The 12772-nt window shown below is 43.7% G+C and overlaps 1 protein-coding gene across 8 annotated transcripts in view; it reads left to right on the top strand.

The window, feature by feature from the left end:
- LOC146642838 (histone deacetylase 4-like) overlaps window positions 1-12772 on the top strand; it is an 87574-nt gene that overhangs the window by 34945 nt on the left and 39857 nt on the right. For all 8 annotated transcript variants that reach the window (XM_085399074.1, XM_085399069.1, XM_085399076.1 and 5 more), the window contains 2 exons: window positions 234-550; window positions 9235-9385. In XM_085399074.1, the coding sequence (XP_085255200.1) occupies window positions 234-550; window positions 9235-9385 (468 nt within the window). The remainder of the gene's footprint in view (window positions 1-233; window positions 551-9234; window positions 9386-12772) is intronic.

Raw genomic sequence — 12772 nt, 5'->3', positions numbered from 1 at the left:
TTTACTTTGCTGCTTGTGATGCTGCTAAAAATACACGAGGAGCTGATGCTCGCTGAGTGTCTGGAGAGGCTTTCGGTTAGAAAATACGTCCTTGAATGTTTTAATAATCTGTGGTGAGATGATGGTGATGATAATGTTGGCAGCTTGCTTTGCTGTGAGGTGTCACCACCTGTCAGGAGCAAACTAAAAAAGCAGATGCCTTTCTTCTTCTCTCCCGTCATCTTCCCTTGCAGTCGACATCAACTCTGCGCTGCCCCTTCGTCTCCCGCCGGCCGCCATCCCCATGGATCTGCGCGTGGACCATCACCAGCAGCAGCAGCAGGTGTCCTCGCTCTCCCCGCCCGCCCAGCAGTCGCCCGGCCAGCCCGGCGGCGGCAGCGGTGGCGGCAGCGTGGTGGCGGCATCGGTGCACGAGCAGCAGCTGCAGGCTGAGCTGCTGGCCCTGAAACAGAAGCAGCAGATCCAGCGGCAGATCCTCATCGCAGAGTTCCAGAGGCAGCACGAGCAGCTGTCCCGCCAGCATGAGGCCCAGCTGCAGGAGCACATTCAGGTACGGCCGCGTGTTTGTCAATGAATGAAGTTCAAGTGCTGGAAAAAAAGGAGGCATTCAAAACAAATCTGAAAAATTTGGCCCACGTTTTCCAGAAATGGCACTAGCAGTCCTTAAAGCTGCAGTTTCACAGCAGCCAAAAGAAGAGCAGTTAAAGCTGTGACGGCCCGGCAGGATTATTTGGACGTGATTGCACAGTGATTCCACCAATCACAGCTAGTTCACCTGTGAGTCCGTCTGTGAACAAAGGAAGGGCTGCTAACAATGCTGGAAGAAAATGTTTTTCTAGACTTGACAAGGAACACGCTAAAATCCAGTAGGAGGCTTCCTGTGCCGCCTGTTCAGAACATTTCAACTTAAAAGCAGCGCGTTCACCCCTCCAACCCTGTTCTGATCCGGTTCGGAAATGATTGAAATCCACCCTCAGTAGTGGGCACGCTCCATGATTCAGGAGCTTGTAGACAAACCTTTTTTTTCTGCATGACTTTATCAGTCTGGGGGAATTTTTTCACAGTCTTAGTCTGTTTTAGTCTGCTTCCATTTACTGTGGGTTGCAGCCACTCGTTTATGAACAGCTCTTAATGTCTGACCGCAGTATTTCAGTCGGTTTGAGGTCTGGACTTTGACTTTTTCATTCTTTGTTTTGCAGATTTGTTGTTCAGTTCAGTTCAACTTTATTTATACAGGGCCGAATCACAAAAAGAGTCGTAAAAGCGCTTTAGATAGGCACAACTTTCTAGAAGCAAATAATACACACAGCCTTATTTGTGTTGCATCACCTTTATCAAGTACTCCCACTCGAACTAGTTCACTTCAGTTTTATTTATATAGCACCAAATCACATGAGTCGCCTCGAGGCACTTTATAATGTAAAGTAAAGACAGAGAAACCCCAACAATCAGACCCTCCCCTATGAGCAACCACTTGGAGACGGTGGGGACGAAAAGCTCCCTTTTAACAGGAAGAAACCTCAGGCAGAATCAGACTAGTTGTGGTTGAGAGGAGACATGCTGTGGAAAAGAGCCAGAGATTAATCATAACTAATGACCAAATACAGAGAGGTGTATAAGCACAGAAACACTCAGTGCATCATGGGAAGCGTCCAGCAGCTTAGATCAATTGTAGGATAACTAAGGGAGGATTCAGGGTCACCTGATCCAGCCCTAACTATATGATTTATCATATCTGCCTCCTGAATCCAAACTGGGAGCTGGTTCCACAGATGGACCTGAAAGCTGCAGGCTCTGCCTCCCATTCTACTTTTAAATATTCAACACTTGGCTTTAAAAGCAGCAGAGTATTGAAAACAGACAGACAACAGCCTCTTCTGGTCCACAGCTCAACAGATCAGCATTAGACCTGGTCGCGGTCTTTCCGGAGGACTGCACACTAGGGCTGCCACAAACGATTATTTTGATAGTCGACTAGTCACCGATTATTTTTGCGATTAGTCGACTAATCAGATCATCATCCACTGGACGTACAGCGTACAGCTTATTGCACCAGCAGCATCTACTCTTATATAACTATCATTAGCTTACAGCTTTAAGTGTTTAAGGTCTGTGCTAACTAAAAATAAAGACAAGATGATAGTTTATTAAATTTTAATGAAATTTGCAGATTGTTTCAGTGAAGTTTAATAAACTCCTTGCTATCTAAAATATAACAGGACACTGGAGTATATTCTGGAGCATCTCACACTTCTGATAATCAGCTGTCTGCTTGACGTTTATTCAGCTGTGTAAAAACTATAACTTTAATCTCAGACAAACAGATTTACTCAGGAACAAATAAAATACTAAAAAAAAAAAAGCCAAACAATAACATTTTAAGTTATCTAAGTGACTCATATATATATTTAACCTGAGTAGCGAAAGACGGCGGTGGGTTTGAAAACGATTTGCGGGGAGTCCGGTGTTCTCACGGCGCTAGTGAGCCTAGCCCCCGGCTCGCTAACGAGCTAGTGGGTAACAGATGTCTCCGAAAACGTCGGAGCGCTTTTGAAAATATGTGGTGTCCTGATAAACTGAGCCGATATTTGAGGTTTACACAGCTACATTCTCGCCTGAAAATATGTTAAACGTTTATTTTGTGACCCAGAAAGAATAATAAGAGTAACATTAAAACTAACTAGCTGCCGCCATTGTTGGAAACTGCGCTGGGCCGCGCTATGAATTCTGGGACACAGCTGCTTCTTCTTCTTCTTCGGGGTTTAACGGTAGCTGACATCCTTGTACATGCAATGCTGCCATCTTCTGTTTCAGTCCGTTATTACACTCTTAAATCCTGCCACTTATTCCTGCGTCTTTTGCGATCTTACAAAGTTTCAAACGACGCGTCGACTATTAAATCAGTCGTTGACGATTTTGATAGTCGACAAATCGTGGCAGCCCTACTGCACACAAGCACATTTACGTAGGTTGCAGACTCTGGAGGCTCAGTTTAGATTAATACCTACCCACTTTACCGTAAATTCACCGTAACATGGCTATTGGGTAACTGCTAATAGCTAAACGGCTAACATTAATGTGTTGACGTTTATTATAACTTTTAAATACGTCAGCGTGGTTGAAACAGGAGCTTTACTGACCTGTTGAAATTCCTCAGAGTGATGTTCAGTGTTTTGAGGTATCGACACTGCTGCAAATGGGTAATCAAAGAAATTTGAGTTTTTTGTATCGATTGGTTACTAATTTTAAATTTGTCAGACTTCTGGTAAGCATCGGCTCTCTCCACGATCATTGTAAATGCGGCTAATAAGCCCTGAAGAGTGAAGCAGTAAAACTGTTAATATTTTTTTGTTGTTTTAAATACACAGGTTGTAATATTGTTGTTGTCAGCGAGGAACAAACGCTGTTGGACACTGATTTCACTTTAATTCTTCCATCAGTGTAAAAGCAGAGCAGCGGGCCTGTTACTCAAACCTATTTAAAACTGTCCTAAACAAAGCAAAGACAGACTTTGATGTAGTCTGCCGCGGGATTCTTCATTAGCAGACTAAACTCAGCCTGTGAGACCTTTAAATGCTGCGAGTGAAGAGGGAGCAGAGAACAAGGAGGCAGTCTGCCTTCATTTATTTTAACTCCAGAGATGGAGAAGAGCAATATGAGCATGTGGTTGAAGTCGGAAAATGTGCGAAAGACTTTTTTCCCCTGGTGTTACATAAGTTATGCACAAGCCCTGTTGTAGCCTTACTTTAAATATCCAGAAATATACGGTGTGCTCAGGGCGACGTGAAAAAGTGAAAAGTTCGGTTTGGTGTGAACGGCCCGGGCCGGACGCTTGGGGAACATAAACAGAGCTGCACAGGAGTGTGCGCTGGAGCTTGGATCACATGTCACAGTGACCTGGAAATACAAAGTGAATCTAGATCATCACGCCCACACGCCGAAGCTTTAATACATCAGCCCCCCACCCCCACCCCCGAGAGCGCCGGAGCGCTCCCGAGAGGCAGAAATGTCACATAAAGATATTCCAGTATTTGCTCTTTTTTAGAAGAATACTGCTGTAATATGAATTGTAATACACGCAGATACAGCTGAACTACTTATTATTTCAGGACTTAGAATAAATTGTCTAAAAATGGATTGTGGGGGCAGAAGATCAGATGGCGACGTGCAGGATTACATTAGTTTGAATGTCACATGCAAGTCTTTGCTCTCTTGATCTCTTGGTGCTCAGCTTCCCTCTTTACGAACCTTTTTATTTATTCTTTCCTTTTCTCGTTTCTTTCGAGCTTGTCTTGCCTTTGTCTTTTTGTGCTTCCTTCTTCCTTACTGGTTCTGCTTTTTTCCCCTTGCTCTTCCCGTCTCTAATTTTCTCCTTTCTTGTTCCTTCTCTCACTTCTTCCTTCTGTCTTCACATTTAAACTTTTCCCTCATTTGTTTGTGTGTCATCCGCTCCTCCTACTTTCTTCTGTCTCTTACTTTTGGTTTACATTTTTCTTCATTTAATTTTTTTTGTTTTTGTATTTCACTGTTTTTTTCCTCTTCCTGTAATTTCACTCTATTGTATCTTTTTCCTTTCTAGACGTTTAAAATGATCCATTCAGTCTTGTGATCATGGTCCTGTTGCACGACCCCGTTTGGGTCCAACTTTATCTATTGGACAGATAATAATAATAATAATGGAGTGGATTTATATAGCGCTTTTCAAGGCACCCAAAGCGCTTTACAATGCCACTATTCATTCACTCTCACATTCACACACTGGTGGAGGCAGCTACGGTTGTAGCCACAGCTGCCCTGGGGCAGACTGACAGAAGCGAGGCTGCCATATCGCGCCATCGGCCCCTCTGGCCAACACCAGTAGGCAAGTAGGGTAAAGTGTCTTGCCCAAGGACACAACGACCAGGACAGAGAGCCCGGGGATCAAACCGGCGACCTTCCGGTTACAGATGCGCTTCCCAACCCCCTGAGCCACGGTCGCCCACAATGACCTCACTTTGACTCTACTGTGGTATAGAGTGGATTTCATCATTGTATCGATGACTACAAGGTGCTGAGGCCAAATCGTGGCCCTTCACCACCATGCTTGACAGCTGGTATGATGTATTTGGTTGTTGTGCGTCATGGTCAAACTTTGGTCTCATCCAAAGGACATTGTTTCAGAAGTCTTGTGTTTTGTTCAGATGCAGCTTTGCAAACAGAAATTGTTCTTGTCCTGTTATTTTAAAGAAAAGAGATTTGCCCCTTGTTACCCTCCAACCTGTTCGGTCTTTTTCCAGCTGCACTGTCATGAACTTTAACATTTACCATTTTAACTGAAGCCTGCAGAGTCTGAGATGTAGCTCTTGGGTTTTTTGCAGCGTCTCCGAGCATTGCACGCACTGACCTTGAGGTGAATTTCGGGTGAATTGTCCACTCCTGGGAAGACTGGCAACTGTCTTGAATGTTTTGTACTTGTGAATAATCTTTCCCAGTGCAGAATAATGGACTTCAGATTGTTTGGAAATGACCTTACAATGCTTCCCAGACTGATGGGCAGCACGAGTTGCCTTTGTTTTTTCCTCCTTGGCATCGTGTTAACACACAACTGAATGCTCCAGACCAGCAACCTTACAAAACTTCTGCTTTTACAGAGGTGCTCAGAATTACTGGTGATCGGCTAATCAAGTGCATATGATTAGCAGGACTTAGAAAGCTGGAAGGGTGCACCTCTGCATTTTGTTAAATAATCTGTTGTAGGTTGTATTCACCTCATGTTAAGAGCTGCTAAGGACCAGGTTACATTTTTACTATGTTCTGATATGTAAAACCTTCAGACTATAGGGAATTATGATGCATTTATTGTAAATTCCATACACAGGGCTCCACATAAGTGGTCCGCAGGTGCGCATTCGCTGTCAAAATAAAAGACGCGCGTCAGATAAGAAGTTGGAACGCGCGTTTGCTGGAACGTGTACATAAGATGTTCTGGAGGAGCGGGAATACGCACTTCTTTTGCTGTGGAGGAACACCAAAGTTTTCCGTCCTGTTTTGTCATTTTTGTGATGCCGAGGGATGAGCGAGGATATCTGAAGGTGCGTTTGAGTTGTGGCGGCGCGCAGATGGAGGAGAGTGACGCACAGACTGAGCAGTGAGGCCTGTCCTCAATCAGCTCCTGTGTGCACGCACGCACAGAAATCTACAGCCATTAAAACCTAAACATCCTCTTAAATGTCAGCAAGCACTCGAACACATGCCCACAGTAGCACATACTCGAGTACCCATAGCAGCAGGCGTACATGCGCTGATTCACATGCTAACAACGGGGAACTCTCAGAAATTGAGACAGTCGGAAACTCTTCAGAGTATTTAGTCAAAAAGTGGCAACATTTTCTATAATAATAATAATAATGATAATAATGGATTGCATTTATATAGCGCTTTTCGGGGCCCTCAAAGCGCTGTGTACATCTCTGGCCTAGTGAGCCACAGGGGTTTGGGCTGTGTGAATGTGGGTGGCGAGGTTACTTTGAGCCTTGCCACCCACTCAATCCCTTATCCCCCAACCTCGATTGAAAGACCAAAAAAAGGAAAAAGGATTCAGGCGTCGGGCTGGAAGCCAGCCAGACAGCCGATGAGCTTTTCTCACGGGCCCCACCTCACCTTCCTCTCACCTTCAGCCGCTAATTTATTCACAGACCGGTCTCGAGCATTTGATTTACCCTGGCGGTAAACACGAGCGCATGTCCCGGCTACTGAGCGTTTATTTACACTTCTTAAAAAAATAAAAAGACGCCATCACGACCTGATTACATGCCGTTACAGTAAACTAATCAAATATTGCCACTGGTTTCACAATGATAAGGGAGAAAGGAGCCCAGGGTGTTGATTCCTTGGCACATCAGCGAGAGGTCATTATGTTGCTGGCGGAGTGCAGGCAGCTTGCCTATTTATTCCATATTACAAAGTGATTCGGAGGCTTGACTCTGTACTTTATGTTGTTGAAATTACGGCTGCGAAAAGGGTGAAAGTGAGCTTCAGCCTGCGTTTAATTTAATTGATGCTTTTAGGCTCTGGGTCTTAGGACACTCAAGTGGGATGAAGAGGTGTCTCCAAGCACAGGTTGGCTTTTACTGTGATTTTATTTTTGACCTTTTTGGTTTCAGCACAAGCCGTCAGGGCACAGGTGAGTTTGTTTCTGCGGTATAAAAGCACAGGGAAGGCAGATTTCAGAGCATTTAACAGATGCTCTTCTGTCTTTTTTCTGAGGAAGAAGCAGATTGGATTATGTGTTTTTTTTACTAAAGCCTCATCCCCCTGTTAAATTGTTTATATTTATTTAAAGGCTTAAGCTTCTGGCCTGAGGTTTTTGGGGATTTTTTTATAGAACTGCAAAGGTTTTATTTCTTTCCCCCTCCTTTTTTTTCTTTAAACAGCTGTCAGATGTATTTACTTCAGATGGCAACTCAAGCAAAGCAGAAATGGGACTACTCGACTTTTAAAGACGACCAAGTAATGAAATGGTTGCATTTTTAAGATCTTTGCAAAGTGATGGTATCTGATAAGGCGAGCGGGTTTAGTCCGTGAAGTGAGCCAGTAGCATCAGCGGATTTCTTTGGTGCAATAGATTTAGTATATTTAATTTAGGCATATAAAACTTCACCATCATGCTATGATTTTCTTTCCTTTAAGTTCCTGACGTTCTTAAAAGTCGTTCGAATTTGAGCACCCAGAATGTCCGGGATCACAGACGGTGATTGTTTTGTTTCCTGTTCAGATTCTTTTGCCATATGATGATGATGTCACATGTCATATGGACCATCCATTTGCTGTGACACTTGTGTTTAATACTCAGATCCACTGATCTGGAAGAGCCACTGTGATTCAGGCTCTTATGTGCGCTCAGATTGTGGGGAAATAAAACGTCTTCGGGACTTAAAGTTGTTCGATCGGTGCAAAAAGCGCGTCCAAAGTGCAAGTTAACACCATTTCACAGCCACAAGGTGAAAATATGACTATATAAGAAAGTAATCATGGATTGAAGGTGAGCCTAGGATCAAAATGTAGGTAAACAATGAGACCTTTCATATGCCGTGACCTGTTTTGATCAACCAACCAATCCTTCATGTTGACATGACCTTTAAAAATGAACCCCCAAAATTCCCTTCTTGAGGTTAAAGCCACAAATGAAACTTCTAAGGCACTAATGCTTGTTCCTGCTCCTCTGCATCATAGACATTAAATTGGTGCAGCTTTGCTACTGAAAATGTGATATATCCTGTCAAGTTGATGCAACAGAAATTGATTTTGGCTTCAGGTTGTGACATCTGGAGCTGAGTTTTAGGCCTGAAAATTGAATGTCTGTCTCTTGTTCTTACAGACGTGAGGGCTCAAAAATGCTTTCACCCACCTCAGAGTGTAAAACCTTTGCACTTCTTCATTAAATGCACTAATTGTATCATACATAAAAAATCAATGATGTGATTCTGAGGGGGTCACGTGGGAACTTTTTAAAAAACGGTTGATTTATGTGGAATGACCCAAGTGGTAATAGTTCTTCATATACAGTAGCCTACTGTATACTACCGACCCCAGCCAGTCGCAGCAGCTGGCCACATGGATCTGCTGGAAGTTTCTCCCTGTTAAAAGGGAGTTTTTCCTTCCTACTGTCACCAAAATGCTTGTTTACAGGCGGTCATCTGATTGTTGGAATTTTCTCTGCATTATTGTGGTCTTTGTCTTACAATATTAAGCACCTTGAGGTAACTGTCATTGTGATTTGTTGCTGTATAAATAAAATTGAATTGAGCTATTAGAAAAAGCGTATTTGTGAGTTTCACGTGGTCACTGGTAGGTAGCATAGCAACAGCAGTGACTGTAGTGAGACATGCTCACAAAAGTATGGGATGAGTTTGTTGTTTGGACATGTGTGGTGATTACGGAGAAGGAAACATAAAGCTCTTTTGAATATGGTAAATATTGTATATAACCTTGTAGTTTTCTGTGTTTTTGCATGCTCGTATTGTTGTTGACCTATTTATTCCTGCTGTGTTCACTCTGCTGCTCTAACAATGTGAATTTCCCAACTCTGTGACTAATAAAGCCTATCTTATCTCATCTCATGATATGTAGACAGATAGATGTGAGGGCTAATAAGGAACAGTTCCAAACTTCCGTGCAGGATACTTGGAGTTATCTGCAATCAGTCGCCCGTTTGGTGAATATTTGCTAATGTGATTGTGGTCTTTCTTCGTGCAGCAGCAACAGGAGCTCCTGGCTTTGAAGCACCAGCAGGAGCTGCTGGAACATCAGAGGAAGATGGAGAACCACCGTCGGGAGCAGGAGCTGGAGAAGCAGCAGAGAGAACAGAAGCTGCTGCTGCTGAAGAACAAGGAGAGGGGCCAAGAAAGTAAGTTGAAGCAAGATGAGTGATACTGAGAGCGCTAGCAGTCAAACTGAATCTGAAGCCAAGCCTGCGCCCTGTAGCCAACTTTCCCAGTTTGAACAGCAAAACCATATGAAATCATATATTGAACCAGTATAACAGCAAATGTAACTTATTTATTTTCTCTCATCTTCAGTTCACACTTTGTCACCACTGGTGCCTCAGTATGTCACTATCTAAGCTGATCAAAGCTCCTACGAACCTGCAGTTGTCATACAGAATTCTCTACCACATCTATACTCACAACAGAATCTGCTGTGAATCTCTGTGGGTCGTACCCAGTAATGAATCTAATCTGGGTTTAACTAAAACATAATAGGAGCCAAGTTGTGCTTGTTGCTAACCACTGTTTGTGGGAGTCTTTCCTCTGAGTTTAATAAATACCTTCAGGTTTATAGGATCCATATGAGTGTCCCCAAAGCAAGAGACTTGCGTGCATTTATGTTTTCCATAAATACATACAGAACTTAACCTACTGGGATGCATCAACAGGATAACACTGGAAACAATAATTAGAGGTTGTCGTCCCCATATTAGTAGCTTACGTTATGAACAGCATTTGATTTCACACTCAGTTCAGTGTTACAGTTACAGCATATAATGTCGTGTGTAGGGTACCCACCACCACCACCACCACCACCACTACTGTGAGCTATTGTTTCCTGTCTATACAGTCAGGAAGCTTGGTAGCATCTGCCAGAGTTATCGAGAACTCTCTGTTCAAAAGGACCGTTGTGTTTGTGCGCTTCTGTGCGTGTGTGTTTGCATGTCTGTGTATTTCCATTTTACTTGGAGAACCTGTGTATTTACTGTGGTAAACGAGCTGTATTAGCCCGGTGGCCTTGGCTGGAGCTGGGCCGAGTTGTTACCGCTGCCTGCTGGATGTCTCTCAACAGTTCATTGAAAGCAAGTGAACAGGAGTCCTTGAGAGCCGTTTACACACTATATGGAAAATGGTTACAGATCGTGTGTGTGTGTGTGTGTGTGCGTGTGTGTGTGTGTGTCCAAAAGAGCAAGAGAGAGGACTGCAGTGTTTGCTCTCACGTGTATCTGCAAAGGTGCAGTTTGTGGTCTGTAAATTTCTTAGTTTGTAGCGTTTTTCTTTCTTACCACAGTTCTTTATCCAAGAAGTCTGTTTTTGCTGATTCACTGTAAGACGAGAGCATGGTTTTTTGATTGATTGGTTATTTTAGTAATTAATCCGCTGATTCTTTTCTCAACTGATTCTTTTCATTTTAAAAATCGGGAGATAGTCGCAGTTACTTAAAGCCCACTTTCGTATCTTTCTATTGAGCACCCCAGATTACACAGAAAACTGAGACAAACACTAATTTCTGCCTAAACGTCTGAGGAAGGTCAGACGTTCAAGTTTTACTGTTCAATGACTTCCAGTTGACGAGTTGATTTTAGCTTCCAGATGGGATTTATGCATAATAAGTTTAGAAAATACAAGACAACTGAACAAATTAGCCCTCTTCCTGTTAAAAGGGAGGTTTTACTTCCCACTGTTGCCAAGTCCTTGCTAATAGGGAGTCTAATAAGCTTAATTTATAACAGTATGTTTGCACTGAAGCACCGCAGCAATTTCCTAATGTTGTAAACCCGCTCAACATTTGGCAATAAAACCCTTTCTGATTCTGATTCTGATTCTGATCTGATTGTTGAATTTCCTCTGAAGATAAAGATGGGACTTTCTGGAAAGAAAACATTAATAAATCTTTGGTCCTGATTTTGACTTCTTTTCTTTATATGCTGGCAGTGATGTGGATGTTTTGTCTGAGTGGCAACAGCTTTCAGAATACTGGAGCAGGTATTCGTGCAATAAGTGGTGTTAAATGGTACAAAGCTGTGGCAATGTTTGATTCCCCCCTTAGCTTCTGGGGGCAGTGTCCTATATCTCAGGAGTCCAGACTCAGGAATCTGTAGTCAGTTGATATGTGTGCAAGTTTTGGTTTAAGATAAAAACTAAATCACCGCCAAACGAACTCTAAACTTTTAACCTGCATGTAGTGATCGGTTATCCAAAATTACCTGATCTGAGGATTAGGAATAAGATCTCTCCTGTTGGAGGTCTTAGCTGGGATAGTCTAGTTACACTGGAATACCAGAAGTCTCATCTCATGCCTATAGATGTTACATATGAACATGCAGATATTGTTAGGGGAATTTAAACGGGGGGATTTAGTGGCAGAAACACACACGGGCACAGGATCGCGGTGAAGCAGATTTATTTACAGTGACAGGGGAATATTTACAAGGGAAGGGGCTATGTACAGTGGCCGGGAAAATGTGCGAGGAGACAGAGCCGAGGGGATGAAACGGAGCCGAGGTATGCGGGAGGATAGATGGCGCACCGGAGCTACCTGAGGACGAGCGACAAAACAGAGTTAGGGGATAACGTCGAGAGTAAAACTGAGGCGGACGGGGAGAGTTGGAGAGCTTACTTGAAACACTGAAATACAGGTATGGCAGTGGTCACAGGCCGGCGCGAGGTAAGTCTCTGTCACAGATCCAAAGAGGGCCAGCACACACAGGCAGGCGGCGAGACAGGCTGGTGCAGAGGGAAAGCAGGCAGGAGACGGATCTTAAAACATGCAGCTCAGTAGCGCGGAAGCAACAGATTAATCTTGCAAAAGCAGGTTACCACTTGTGGAAGCGACGATACTGCGACACCAGACGTCCGTTACTCAGCTCCATAAATGCTCCCACTGATGACGTCCGATACGCCGCCGGAATGCCATCAAGCACCGCCCCGCCTACCTGCGTCTCGAAAAGGGAAACAAAAACCCAGGAACAACAACACGCATGCCCACCAACTCCTAATAGATATGTGATTACAGAGATTAGCCATTTAAAACTGGAGTCCATCCATCCATCTTTCCTTCCACTAATCCAATTTAGGGTGGCAGGGGCGGCCTGGAGCCTATCTCAGCTGTCATAAAGCGAGAAGCAGGCTACTCCCTGGACAAGAGGCCAACATTCACGCCCGCATTCACATGTAGAATCACCAGTTAACCTAAAGCCATGCATGTCTTTGGACTGTGAGAGAACCAGAGTACTCACAGAGAATCCACACAAGTCGTGGATTCTAACCCAGGACTTGCTGTGAGGCAGCACTCTGCCACCCACAGTATTAAAAACCTAATGAAGACAGATCAGCCAAAGACAGTATCTGCTTTGAAACATGTTACAGTGGAAGAGTGTAATAGGGTTCGTTTCACACTTAAGTGAAAAAGATCAAACTGATTATGAGAATTGTGATGAGACATCCAACTATCGCGTCAACCACCCATGGACACTTGGCCCTTTTCCGCGCAGTCTTCCTACAAGTTCAGTCGCGGTGGCTAACTT

The sequence above is a fragment of the Rhamphochromis longiceps genome, linkage group LG23 (assembly GCF_057381845.1).
Source record: "Rhamphochromis longiceps isolate RC_006_pf linkage group LG23, R_longiceps_female_GT1.1, whole genome shotgun sequence".
NCBI classification, from domain to species: Eukaryota; Metazoa; Chordata; class Actinopteri; order Cichliformes; family Cichlidae; genus Rhamphochromis; species Rhamphochromis longiceps.
The sequence above is the reverse complement of the archived record's forward strand: the minus strand, read 5'-3'. Positions and strand labels throughout refer to the sequence as shown.